This window comes from Mastigoproctus giganteus, chromosome 10 (assembly GCF_048544385.1).
Source record: "Mastigoproctus giganteus isolate SK-2022 chromosome 10, ASM4854438v1, whole genome shotgun sequence".
NCBI classification, from domain to species: Eukaryota; Metazoa; Arthropoda; class Arachnida; order Uropygi; family Thelyphonidae; genus Mastigoproctus; species Mastigoproctus giganteus.
In genome coordinates, this window is record NC_143584.1 from 208,072,607 (window position 1) to 208,087,426 (window position 14,820).

Sequence of the window (14,820 nt, forward strand, 5' to 3'; positions counted from 1 at the left end):
CATGACGTGTTATGACGGAACCATTCTATTGCTAATGTTTCGTATTGAAATATTTTATAATTAGATGTTAATTTAATTAGAATGGCAGAATCAATTAACAGATTATGATTATAGGCCTGTACGTGTTTTGTGAGTTGAATTTTTGATTGATTGGTCCCGAAACTATTATAATGATAATATGCACGTGTGTTTGCTCTTTTTGACGAGCCATATTTTGTATTGTACATATGATATTGTGTTCTGAATTTCTACTGTATGGGATAATTCAGAACACAATATCATATGTACAATACAATATCAATAACCCCCGTAACAATAATGTGTAGAAATTATACACAGGACACCCATATCATACTTCCTTATCATAGCCAATTTGCCAAACAACTTTGTGTAAAGTGTTTGCAGGTACAAATATCACACTAATATTCTCTTCTTACAATAAACTCTGTGCTTCCTTCAATAAAAATAAAGAAACATACACATACCAAATACAAGACATCAATAACATTGTATATCTCATTAAATGTCAACCAGATTGTGATGCTTGCTATATAGGCAGCACCACTACAAAATATGGCTTGTCAAAAACAGCAAACATGTACATATCATTATAATAGTTTCAGGACCAATCAATCAAATACCAAACTAACACAACATGAACAGGTCTATAATCATAATCCATTAATTTATTCCACCATTATTCTAATTATAAAATATTTCAATACAAAACGTTAGCAATAGAATGATTCCATCATAACACAGCATGCGAAATAGTGAATACTAAATTACCAGTTAGTCTTTCTCCAATATGGAGTCTTGCAAGCATCAAATTCCCACGTGTCTGAGTAATGCATCATGGGACTCGGCAACTCTTTTTTAAGCTCAGTCTTCGCTAATACCTTAAGCCAACTGAAGATGTACACTACGAAAGTCTACTGTTTAGACTCTTGGCTTCTTATGTTTTTACGTTACAACTTTTAACAATTTAAGTTCGTTTACATAGTGATTTTTATGGATGATATAGAGGTGCACCTCTTCTTCTTCCGAGCACAGTCTTAAATCATTAATGTAGTTTAAACTTCTAATGTTATTAATTATATTTTTAATGCCTTCACTTTTTCTACTTTTATAATTTCAATGTGAAAACAGATAAGTGAGGGGAATACTGATAATTAAGCAATTGCTATACTATTTATTGAGTATTAAAGTTTATTTTTGTGTTAATTTGTTAATAGCGAGTCAAGATGCTAATGCACTGCTCATACTACCATCTATAGTTCAATTTCTGCTGGATGTATTCTTATTTAACTGTTACTTTGTGTCAGCAGTTTGGTGTTGTCATATGAGTGCTCTGATCTGTGCTAGTATAATTTTTCACTTGATTAGTGTAACAATCAAGCTGGCAATGCATTGGTTTGTTTACTGTTGCAATGATGCAGAGATTACCCAACTATTGTTGGGTTTGTGGCCTTCTGACAAGCTGGGGCACAATGGTCAGTCTATTTCATTTTATGTTTGTTTCATCCAGTTGGTCATGTTGTTGTGGTTGGTTTTCATCTCTATCTGTAGTGATATTTCACATAAATTGGACCTGGTGCCATTAAGAGGGTGCTACTAAATTTGAATTAATTGGCATTTTTGTAAATTTATATTTTTTGTTATTTTTATTAACTGGCATTTCTCTAAATCATATTAGGAGTGTATTCCTTCTGCAACACTCCTTATTTCAATTTATTTCCCCTCTCCTTTCTTTGTTTGCTTGTTGCTGTGTTATGCACTGGTTTACTTTTAATTTGTCACTTACTTGGCTTGCTATATGACTGCATATTTTTAATTTATATTTAAATTACATATGTATATCTGATGGTTTTATTTCTATTTAGGTATATTATTTATTTTAATCACCAACACTACTCTGTATTAAAATAATTTTTGATTAAAATCAAGAAGTTGTATAATAAAATATTACCAAATGGCATTATGGCTATAATGCCCAACTTAAGTAAATAATGGATATTCCATTTAAATTATGTTTAAGTAGAATAGTTTATACATGCATTTTCTTAAGAAATAAGAAAATGCAGAACCAGATAATAAATAAATTTTCTGATTGATTCCTGGATGACCATATAGGACTAGAGACATTTATAACAGTCAGAGAAGGTGTTCATTTCCATCAAAATAAACAGTCCACTGGCAATATAAACAAAATGCATGCTTAAAGTAGTTACCCTTTAGTTTAAACAGAAATATCTATTTATTAACTATTTTTAATAAAATGTATAATAAAGTATTCTACTTAAATTACATATAGTAGAATATTTGTATTGTACTCAAATTCACTTGGCCAAAGACTGAAATCTTACTAGAATCATAAAAGATAATTTGATATTTAGAGATGCATTGCTTTTAGTATTTTATTTACCCAAACAAAAAAAAAATAAAAATCCCCCCCCTCTTATTAGCCAAGAAAATGGAGTAATTTTAAATTTGCTCTTGATGATTTTATAAATAGCAACCCTATATTATAACATGACACTCATTATCATGCTCCTAAAATCTAAAAATATAACCATTCAGATCAGTACAGCTAACGATTTTTGTTCAGCTTTCATTTCCCTGTGGATGCAGCTTTCCAATCAAATGTTAAAATTACATATAAACCTATTCTACAATAGCTAGGTCTTAAAAAAAAAAAAAAAAAAAAAAATGAACCAGACAATTCTTTCCAATGATCATTCTACCATGGTTGTGAATATACACAATTACTCTAGCAATGTAAGCTGACTCTGGCAGGACTGCAGCAATAAAAACCAAGGTTTGCACCTGCAACTCATGCTATCAAGCTTCTCCAATTTTCAAATCAAAAATCACTGCCAGGTCACTCTAAGCTTTTAATTTCCTTAAGAAATTAACTCCAATTCATTAATATACAATACTCTACTACTTTACTCCAAGCCCACGATTTATATAACAAAACACTGAAGTGTTTTGTTATATAAAAAATGAACCAGACAACCGCAACATTTTTTTAAAAAACTTTCCAACTCTTTAATGATCAACTTTTTTTTGTAAACAGATAGACATATTTTATTTATGGACATGTTGAAGGACAAAATCATCACTATTTTTGTCACCAATACCAAACATGTTTGGCATTGGTGACAAAAACCTGAATACAATACTGTATATGGTTCTACTAAACACTATGGCAAGTTCAATTTCCATTAAACAGTCACTGTTATAAAAGTGAAGAGGATCTCACATGCTGTTTACAAAAATTTAAGTGAATTGCAACTGACAAATATGTCAGCTGGTTCCCCTCTCTGGGAAAAATATTTACTTTTGTGAGTAAACATTTATTTACTTACATTTTATTGTAATTAACATTTCATTGATCTACTTTTTCTTTTTTATTGTATCTCTAAATGAGAGAGAGAGAGAGAGAGAGAGAGAGAGAGAGAGAGAGAGAGAGAGAGAGAGAGAGAGAAACTGAAAGTCTACAGTAATTACTTTTGGATAAGTCCTGTTGTTCATAAAATTTTGTGGTCTAAATTGAAGAAATATATCACACTCAGTAGTCTACTTTGGAAATATGAGGACCAAGTTTGTTCAATATACCATGAAGCATACTCATTATATACATGAAATTTTGTATAAAATGCTTGTAAAATTAAACTTGGGGATACCATTTGTCACCGTAGTCATGATCTCTTTATGTCCATGCTCATTATAACTAAGTTTGACTGTACATTTCTATTAATATCAATAACATGGTTTAGTAACATTTGGTCACAGTATAAATATATTTACAATGGAGATTCAAAGGAAAACACAAAAGTTAAATAAACAACTCTATATTAAAATCTGTATTAACAAACCATTATTTTTCAGTAGTCTTTCTCCTCTTATAATACAAGTCTTCCATTGTGAAACTAATGCCTAAATACCCCAGAAAAACAATTTTTGGTTCAAATAAAAATCATGCATTATGCTATGTTCAATTTCAAACATGAGGAAATCTTTGCTCCCGCAAAAGACCAAGGGTCATGTTCTCAGTCCTTGTTCTTTAATGGGAGAAGAGATCTCCCCAAGATCAAAACTAAATGCAGTACAGCATGCAATTTTTTTTATTTTATTTCAACTGCATCACTCCTGCATTGGAATAATAACCCTGCAACCCTATATTAATTTCTCTGGTTATGTTCTGAGCTACTCATGCTTTCTCCCCAACATCACCTGCATTTCAAAGTAGTAGCATATTCTCCTTATTCTTTTGATTGGATCCAGATGACTATCAACTTTCTAGACCACAGAGAGGAATGGGAGTGAGCACTTCCACTCCAACAGAAAGTTCAACAAGTCAACTTAAGAAATTCTGTGATGGTATCCAGGCATTAGTATTATTATGGAAGACTTTATATTGCAAGAAAAGACTATGTTGAAAAACAATGAAGTTTCTTATCATAGTTCTAATTAAATCATTGCTTATTTAACTACTGCTGTTTTCATAAAGAAGTGTACGTGTGTGTATATACACATATATATATATTAATCTAACTCATCTCCCACTAATCAGTAATGCAAATTATGCATATTTACATATACCTACCATCTTTGTCTTCACACATTACAGTATGGCACAGTGCTAGTAAACGAAAGAATTCATGAACATTATAGTCTCCCTTAGCTATGTGTTCAAGCAGAGTTTTATCATAAAATTTAAAACTTGGTTCATACACAGGATTTGATGAAAAATCAATGGGTTTAGAATCCTGAAATACAAACAAAAAATAAAATTTATAATATGGCTGATTAAAGGTTCTTTCACTTTTCTAGCTTAATTATAAAATATTCTACATATATGAAATTATTCACAAAATTCATATAGCTCAAAAAAAAAAAAAAAAAAATTTACAACCACAAATATGAGCATCTCTTCAGCAAAACTGGAATTTTAGATTATAGTTTCTTAGAACTTTGGTTCTAAGGATCATTTACTCTATTGTTGAAAGTGGTAATAAGAAAAAGGAAAATCTATAAAATTGCACATTTTTATAACTTTAAATATGCACAATTAGAACAAGTTTCATAATCTTCATTATACAATTATTAAATAATGAACAAAAAATATCCTTGTTAAGCAATAAAATCCCATAAATACAGTATGTTCCACTTGTAAGAATTACTTAAGCAAATCAGCAGCTTTAAAACCTGCTTATTTTATATATTATACTTCACTTTGTAAAATTTTTCTTATTAGAATCACAATTTTAGTTTATTGAATCACAGAAAAATGATAAGATTATTAAAAATCCAGAAATTTTTGACGTATATTTTCCCTTTCTAATTTATTGTACAAAGTGATCTGAGTACACACATGTATAAGTATCCTGTGTGTTTATAATCTTGGTGTTCACTTCCACTGTCTCAACAGAGCATTTTACTACAGCATCTGTGAGACATGATCATGTGATAATCACCTTGTTGTTTATTTGCCATCTGCTGGCTCCTTTCCATGAAGTTATTGTACTATACTGTAATTAGGTTAATTCTAGATTGTCAATGATTGCAGTCTCTTCAGAAAGAAAGCACCTGCTTATAATAACCTAACTGCCTACCTACCACAATATTTGGCTAATCCTTTATAATTCAGTTGAGTGTCGTGATGCATAAAATATTAGTTTGTTTGTAGGTATGTAAAAATTTAAACTTTAAATAAAGTTGTTGTTTTCATCCATTCAGTTGCAGCCAACTTTCAGAGACTTTATGGGTGAGCTGCCTCCATGCTGTCTGGTCTTCAACAGCTTCTTTCAAGTTCTTCATGCACACGACAGTCAGTGTCGCTCTTGGTGTCGAGCCAGCATGTTCTTTGCAGACCTCTTCTTGTTCCACTGATTTTTTTCTAGCATTGATTTTTCCAGTGAACTGGATCGCATTATGTGACTGAAATAGGTCAATTGTAAATTGGCGATCTTGCCTTCTAGTGATGTGTCTGGCTTGATGCAATCCAAAACCTCTCTGTTTGTAACTTTTGCTGTCCATGGTATTTGAAGCAGCTTTCTCCAGAGCTCAAAGGCATCAATTTTTCTTCTGTCTGCTTCTTTCGTTGTCCAGCTTTCACACCCATAAGTTATGGGAAACACTATAGCATTAACCATTCTGATCTTCATTGTAAGGCTTAGGCTTTGTCTGTCTTTCCAGAACTTTTCCATGCTCATCATTACTGTGTTCAAGTAAAATTCTTCTTTTAATTTCAGGGCCAGATTGTCCTCCTTGGTCGATCTTAGATCCAAGATAGATGAATTCCTGAACAGATTTGACCTCTTCATTGTTAATTTTAACTTCTCCAGTCCCATCTGTTCTCATAATTTTTTTTTTTTTTTCTTGATGTTAAGCTACAGTCCCACTTTTTTGCTCTCATCTTTAACCATTAAAATCAATTCTGTTAGATCTTCCTTATTTTCTGCACGCAGATTTGTATCATCTTAAATTATTGATGTTTCTGCTGCCAATTTCTGACTCATCCATGTACAATTTCCTCATAACTGTTGCACACCTTTTCCAATTTCAAACCAGATGATGTTCTGATAGTTGCTTCTTGGTTGGTGTACAATCTAATTAGCTTAACCAAGTGTGCAAGTACCCCCAATTCTATCAAAGAATTACACAATTTTTCGTGTTCAACACAATCAAATGCTTTGGAATAGTCGATAAAGAACATGTATACATCTTTCTGAAATTCATGGGGTTTGCAATGTGATCACGATGCCTCTTCTTTTTCGGAAACCAGCTTGAACATCAGGCAGCTATGTTTCTATACAATCATACTTGAATGATTTTCAATACAATTTTGTTTACATGTGACATCAAGGCTTTTGTACGGTAGTTCAAGCAATTTCGGGCATCTTCCTTCTTCAGGATTGGAATAAACACTGATCTCTTCGTCTTTTGGCCACATATTGCTTTTCTAGATCTCCTAGCATAAAGCTGTGATAACTGTCATTGGCAAAAGTGTTAACATTTCTATTGGTATTCCATCAATTCCAGGGGCTTTTCTCCTTGGTAGCTGTTGCAGCATCCATACTATCCTCCTCTAAAATATCCAGTTCTAGTTCATCCTGCCCTTTCGCTTTGATCTGTTGATGTTTGTTTCTATTTGCATACAGTTCTTCAGTGTATTCCTGCCATCTTTTCTTAATTCCTTGTTGGTCATTAGTTCATTTCTACCTTTGTCTTTTATCGAACCCTTACAAGCAGTAAAGGGTGTCCGGATCTTCTTTATTTGTGCAAAGAGATCTCTTGTGTGCCCTTTTTTGTTATTATCTTCCATTGCTTTACAATGTTCGTTTCAGTATTTTTCCTCATCTTTTCTGGCTGCCCTTTGGCATTAAGCCTTCTTGTCTCATCTTTATCTCCAGCAGCTTTAGCTTTTCTTTTTTCAGCAATTTTGATAGTTTCTTCTGACAGCCACTTACTTGATTTTGCATGTTTTTTCTATGAGATGTATTGCTGTGTTGTTTCAGTGACAGTGTTTCTTATTTCATCTTCTTGCCTTTCCATGTAATTAAAAGAGTTGAATCTGTTTTTTTTTTTTATCTCTACTGCATATAATGGTGAAATTTTATCTGTATCATAATTCCATGGTGCAGCCTTCATTTTGATGTTACAGAATTTGAGTCTGACTTTGGCTACTAAGAGTTCAAGCCACAGCCTACACCAGATAATGTTGTCACTGAAAAAGAGCTTTTCCCATCTTTGACTGCACATGACAGTCAATTTGATTGTAGTGCAATCCATTTGGGGATATCCACGTATACAAATGTCGCTTGGGTTGGATAAACCCCGTTTGTAACCCTTAATCGATTTTCTTGACAAAACTGCACCAGACTTTCCTGCTTCGTTCTTATCCCCCAGACCAAGTCTGCCAATGCCCCATCTTCTTCTCTGTCTCCTTTTTTCACATTGAAGTCTCCAAGAACATACAATGTCTTTTTGGTGTTCGACTCGGCGCATCTTGAGCTTCTGCATAAAACTGATCAATTTCAGCTTCAGTTGCATCTGTTGTTGATGCATAGACTTGAAGAAATGTGACTTTAAGCGGTTTTCCATTAATGTGGAAGGCCATTACTCTGTCACTTACTGATCTATAATTATCAACTGATCTGGCAATTCGCTTGTTCACTATAAATGCCACACCATTTCCCCTGATTTTTTCATTCCCATAGTAGTAAACTGTGAATCGTCTGACTGAAAATAGTGAAATAAATTGGACGAGAAATAACTGACACCAAGGATGTCAATCTTGGTCCTAACCATTTCTCTCTTAATGATATCCAGTTTTCCACGATTCAAACTTCAAACATTCCACGTACATTCTTATGTGTTTTTGTACAGTGCAGACTGTTCTCACCATCATGGGCTGCCTCAGCAAGCAGACCTCCAGAAGGATTTAACCGAATTCCATCATTTATTCATACCCACATTACTAGAAACAGGTTGTCGCTCTTCTCCAGTAGCATGTTTAATACTTTTTAAATAAAGTCACAGGTATACATTTAATTTTTTAATCAAAAAAATTTTTAGATTTCAAAGCAAAATCAATGTGATTATAAAAAAATAATGAATTAATTCATCCATGGTTTCAGCAAGGTACATTTTTATAATGTTATTCACTTATATTATATGTACTTGTATTATGTATATTTCAAATTAGTTTACTGTATGATTTGTAAAATTTATGATTACTGTAAGTACTAGTTTTCTCACACTACTTTTACAAAAAAAAAAAAAAAAAAAAAAACTTCATTAATAATCAAATCAACTAGTTAACCAATGGTATGATCTTAATAAACAAAATCCACTGTATTTAATATATGAATTTTGTATTAACTGGCAGAAAGAATCCCGAACTATACATGTTACTCTACTTGCTTAAGTACCCATTAATAAATTCCTAATCTAATTATCAATGATAAAATTTACTATTTATATTATACAGGGTTTTCAGGAAGTCACTAAACACCTATTTCAAAAGAAAGAAAGTTTAATGTTATTATTAAAAATTGTTATTGCCCAGGTTTACTTACATAAGTAGTCCATTACAATAGACGTTGAAATTGACCTCCATGGACATTCAAACAAGCCTGAACATGTTTAATTTTATTTTCAAAAACTTTCTTTAGTTCTTCTTGTGCGATGCCTCTGATGTAAGCAGTTACAGTAGCTTGGAATTCCTGAAGTGCCCATGGGCTTTCTTTGGAAACTTTATTTTTTGCCACTTCCCACAGATAAAATTCAGGTGGATTCAAGTCTGTTGAACAAGGGGACCACAGATTTTTTGAGATTATTTGATCTGCAAAAATTTCCTGTATGATTGTGTATCAGTATGGGCAGTAGTAGAATCTTGCTGAAATCACCTAGTCTTGTTTTCATCCTCATTCAGTTCACCAATGAATTGATAGAGAATATTGGAATAGCAACATTCAGAGGTTATTGTTTCATTGAGGAAGAAAGGCTCAATGATTTTTCTTCTGGAGATAGCAACCAAAACACTAACCTTCTGCTAATGGAGAGGTGTTTTATATAGACTGTGTGGATTTTCAGATGTCCATAAGTAGGTATTTTGAACATTCACATACCCTGACAAATGGAACCATGCCTCATCAGTGAAGAATGTAAGATACAGAATACCATTGGTATTTTCAGTGATGAACTGTTGAAACCAGTGGCAGTAATGTGATCTGCTACTTTTAATTCTTGGACAATTGTGATCTTGTATAGGAAAAGGCATAGCTTCTTCCTTATCGCTAAATGTGCAGTTGCAAGATCGATGTTTTGCTGTGACGAAAACTTCCAGATTGATTCTGAAGGATTTTTCAGCACTGAATCTGAAATATCTAGGAGTTTCTACTGTCAGTTTCAGTGGCCTTCCACTATGCTCTGCATAGTGTACAGCTCCTGTCTCACAAAATGTGTCTATTAATACCCACACAGCATGCCAAAGTTGTACTGGCATATTTAGAAATTTCTTAGAAAAAGTTTTCTTAAATGCCTTGCATATACTCACCATGCTTGTTAAAAACATGCTCAATCAAAAAAAATATGCTCCTCCAATGGCGAAACCATTGTTAATGCACTCCACAATCAACTACCTGTGTTCAGGTATGGAGACCGCACCTAAAGAAAGACATCGAGCTTCTTTAAAGGGTGCAAAGACGGTAACTTGCCTGGTGAGATCGGCAAAAGGGTGTCCTTATGAAAAAAGACTTCGAATATGTAGATCGCAGAGTTTGGAAACTAGACACCTTAGAGGAGATTTGATTGAGGTGTTTAAGGCTCTGAGAGGCATCAGTAAAATGAATGAGGACGAAATTTTTAAGATTATAAATGATGCTAGAACTAGGGGACATAAATTCAAGTTACGGGGGGAAATGTTTAGATTGGACTGCAGGAAGTTTTATTTTAGCCAGCGAGTTATAAATTACTGGAATAAGTTGCCTACATGGGTAGTAGAGGCTGACAGTTTGGGGAAATTCAAAGGTCATCTGGATAGTACCTTTGGGTGAGGGAAGCGCATAGAATGATAGGTTTAATTTCCTTTTATTTTATTATTTTTTTATCATTGTTTTATTCAGGGTTTTTTTTTTTTTTTTGGCTGGTGCAGCATAAGCCATAGGCTTTCTTGCACCATGCAGCCAATACTAATACCTCACAGCCAACTAACCTTGACGCACGCGCGCACACACACACACACGCGCACGCACACACACACACACTAGATGCACAGGGTCTCATATCACACCACACGATTGCGACTGGTATCATTTTACACATTGCTGTCATACAGGTGTATAGTGACTTTCTGAACACCCTGTACTTAGTAGGCAGAATTAAGAAATATTGGAAGGAATGAGTTCATATGAATTAGTTTCTTTCGGGAAAAATTTCAGATAGAATGCATTCAAATCTTTGCAAAGGAATTATTCTGGAACTAAGTTAATTTCCCTCATGAATGTGAATGGCTGTGTTTTTCAGCTTTCAAGTTCTTTTTACCAAATATTTTTCAAGTTATCTGCCTGATTTATCTAGATCTTCTTGAAGTAGTATATCCTGGTTAGTGTCATTAACTACCCTGCTCACTTTTATATCTATCAGCAAACATGGACATAAAACCTGAAATTGCTACATCATTAATAAATGTTAAAAACAGTAAAGGGCTTGACACCAATTCCTGTGGTACCAAACTCATCACATTAGTCCATGAAAGGCAGTGACCATTTATAACGACTCTGTCTCTTACCACTTAAGCATCACTTCATCCACACTAGTAACTTGCCCAGAACACCAAACTGCTCTAATTTATATAATAATATGTGAACAGTATCAAAGGCTTTTCTAAAATCCAAGTACATAATGTCAAAATTATTCTTTGCATTCAGTTGCTTTGCAATAACTATACAGTATTAGTAATGGCAAATGATGCAAGAAAGTAAGCTTATACAGCACCAGCAAAACACCTTCCCACATCATCTATCCATCCTCTCTAATAGTTGGTCTAGTTCTCGCTAGTCAGTATGCTTTCCATTGCCAGTCAGAAGATTAAGGCGTATTCCCGAGATGGATGATAATAGCCTGTGGTCAACCTGTGTTGTGGTTCCCCTGTATTCCGACAAACGAGCGTATGTTTTTTGGAGAAGTGAGTGATCTATGCGTTTCAGTAAATTTCTCTGTCTATGTTTACATGGTCACAGTAGCTGAATATCTGAGTGATTCCAATATTTTGCACAGCTTGCAGATGGTAATTGCGGGTTAAGGGAATTATCCTGCATTGTGCAAAAGTTTTGAATCAGAAGTTAAATATTCGCGATTGTTAAATCAACTTTTAAATCTGGAATTTCTTAATCATTTAGTGCTAATGATTGATATCCTGCAGAAGCTCTCTTACCTTTTAGAAGCTTTACAGAATCACTATGCTAAAAGCAGATAAATTAATTATTCAAACTATCAATGCTATCGCTAATTTGAAAAATTCTGAAGGAAATTATGAAGGTAAAATTGAGAGCATGTTGAAATGGAAAGAATTAAGGAATCAAAATCGAAAGTAAGAACAGTAAAATTACCTCGTGACAAGTTATTAAATGCACTGTTTTATCCTTAAAGTATAAGTTATTAAATGCAATAGGGTGATTTTAAATTAAATAAAGAAAATAATGATATCATTGAAAGAAATTTTAAACATATGCTACTGGAAATTGTGAAATATGAAAGAACGTTCGTCTCTGTGGCAAGATGGTGAAAACCGAATAAGAAATTTGTTTTATGATAAAATATGAAAAAAAATTAATGATTTTAGAGATTTTGTCGAAGACCGTTTATCTTTAAAATTGAGTGAAATTCCCTTTACAATTAAGAAAGCCAGAAATATCTTTGAAACCATTGTGATTAGTAGTGCTGAAGCTGAGTGAGTTTTCAGCGTAATGAATAATATTGTGTGAATGAATGAATAATGTTGACAATTAAACACGTTACAGATTATGACCATACATCTAAATGGAAAACCATTGCTTCAATTTGATCTGGATCGTTATGTCAAATCATTCCTCCGTAATAATAGCTCAGCTATTGAGCAAAGAAGATCGAAAACAAATATTAATAAAGAAGTAAATTGCATATGGCAATTTTTAGAATAAAAATTTCTTGAATATTTGTGCAATATTTTTTTCATGTAATCTGATTTTTGTGTACCTTTTCTAGAATAGTTTGTTTTTATATTGTGCAATGTTTTGTAATAATTCGTTATTTGTAATATGGGAAATATTTTTGTTATTTTTTATTGGCAATATTAAAATTTTATCATGAAAGAAAAAAAAAAAGTATCTACTATATTTCCCTAGTTGTAAAAAAAAGAATAAAAAAGTCGCACATGTGCAGAGCACATGCGGTAGATGGTTTTATGTAAAACATCCTTCGCGTCACTATATGACTTCACACGATTGTGACGTACTATTTAAAAATTCCAAAAAGTTAGAACTCGAGATATCATACTGGTCACGAAAAATGCATCATGTGCTTAATCTAATCATACTACTAGTGAGTGTTCCACACAGACTAGTGGTCTGAGCGTGGGAAGCACCTCTGGCAGACACCTTAGGTCACGTCACTTCAGTGACCGATCAGATTTACTCAGTAGGTAACCCCCCCCCCCCCGCCAAAGGATGTTTCACATCAAAAAGTCGGCAAAAGTGCGAGCCCATTGTTAAAATATTCACAGCTCACCACTGGATATACTTTCACATTTTATCTGATCTCAAGATGAGTTTTATAATTATTTTATTTGAGCACAGAATGCTGCTGACCAATAATATTTTTGGGTCAGCGACATTCTGTACCTAAGAAAAGCAAGTGAAAAACTGTGCGTTTTTCATTTTCAATCATATTTCACTTGCATTTTAAGAGGATTAAGACAGCTAAGCAACCTTGTCTGAAGAAATGCCAGAGGGTTTGGGGGGGTGGAATTAGGCACTCAGCAGATGGGTGGAGATTGAGTCAAGTTATGTTCAAGTACTTTTGTGTAAAAAACTATTTTTCACATAAACACAAAACACCTACGAGTACATAAATGAACATACATTAAAGCAGAAGGGTACAAATAAAAATTGTACAGCAAAATCTTGTAGAAAAGACTGTTTCTACATTACCTCAGTAATTTCAATTGGTTCCTTTGTTACTTCATCAATAACCTCTCCAAACAGATGACCTGCTATAGAGCACTTACTGAAAGCCATGATGTTTTGTGTTAAGGTACCAGTTTTATCAGAAAATATGTATTCAATTTGGCCCAATTCCTCATTAAGAGTAGTGGTGCGGGCTCTAGCTGGAGCATCTTTAGGCATATAGTACATTTTTTCATCCCAGTTAATCCACAAACTATGACAGAAACGAATAACTTCCACACTAGAGGTGGGAAAAGAAAAAAATAAATAAAATCTCTAACTTTATCACCAAAATTATTAGTATAATGAATGCCATAAATAACATGATAACCATGAAAAACCAAGCATAACATAACATTTCTAGTTGTACACTGGAAATGTTACGTTATGAAAAACAACCTATGAAAAATAGCCCAAAATTGAAATGACAGTGGGAATATATAATTTTGTAATAAAATTTAGTTAACAATGCTCAAGTAAAGTAAATCAGAACATTTTTAAAAGAAATAATATTTAAATTATTTATATTCTCCTAGAATCTTTCCTCGTGTACACTATCGCAGGACCAGATTTCACTTTTATCCAAAGGATTAAATTATAATTTACCACCTCGAAAGCTGCCAAAAAAAAACAATGCGTAATTGATATTGAATTTGGACTTCGTAGTGTTCCACAAAACGATGTATTTATTCAACAAGTTAACCAAGTAGTGAATAACATAAAAGAAACGCGACTTCCTAAATTGAATACACATGACAGTTCAGCTTTACGAGAACTTCGAGAAAATAAGGACATTATTATACAGAGGGCAGATAAAGGAGATACAGTGGTAATACTAGATAAACATGATTATATTAATAAGTTAGATTCAGTTGTATCTGATACCTCCACTTATTGTGAAGTGGACCCGACTCTGTTTACCAATTTGGTAAATCAATACAATAAAACGTTAACCACATATCGTAAAAACGACTACATTACTATGGTTCAGTTGAAGGAATTGAAGTCCAGAACATACAATATTCCTGCACTCTTTGGTCAGGTAAAATTACACAAGCCTGGATTTCCGATTCGACCTATTGTTTCCTACAGGAACTCGGCATTT

At 33.2% G+C, this 14,820-nt stretch overlaps 1 protein-coding gene across 2 annotated transcripts in view; it reads right to left on the reverse strand.

Annotated features, from left to right (window-relative positions):
- LOC150079820 (phospholipid-transporting ATPase ID-like) overlaps positions 1-14,820 on the reverse strand; it is a 194,797-nt gene that overhangs the window by 57,388 nt on the left and 122,589 nt on the right. For both annotated transcript variants that reach the window (XM_090383847.1, XM_090383846.1), the window contains exons 11-12: positions 13,701-13,956; positions 4,613-4,775 (exon numbers count right to left, since the gene is read on the reverse strand). In XM_090383847.1, coding sequence (XP_090239973.1) covers positions 4,613-4,775; positions 13,701-13,956 — 419 coding nt within the window. The remainder of the gene's footprint in view (positions 1-4,612; positions 4,776-13,700; positions 13,957-14,820) is intronic.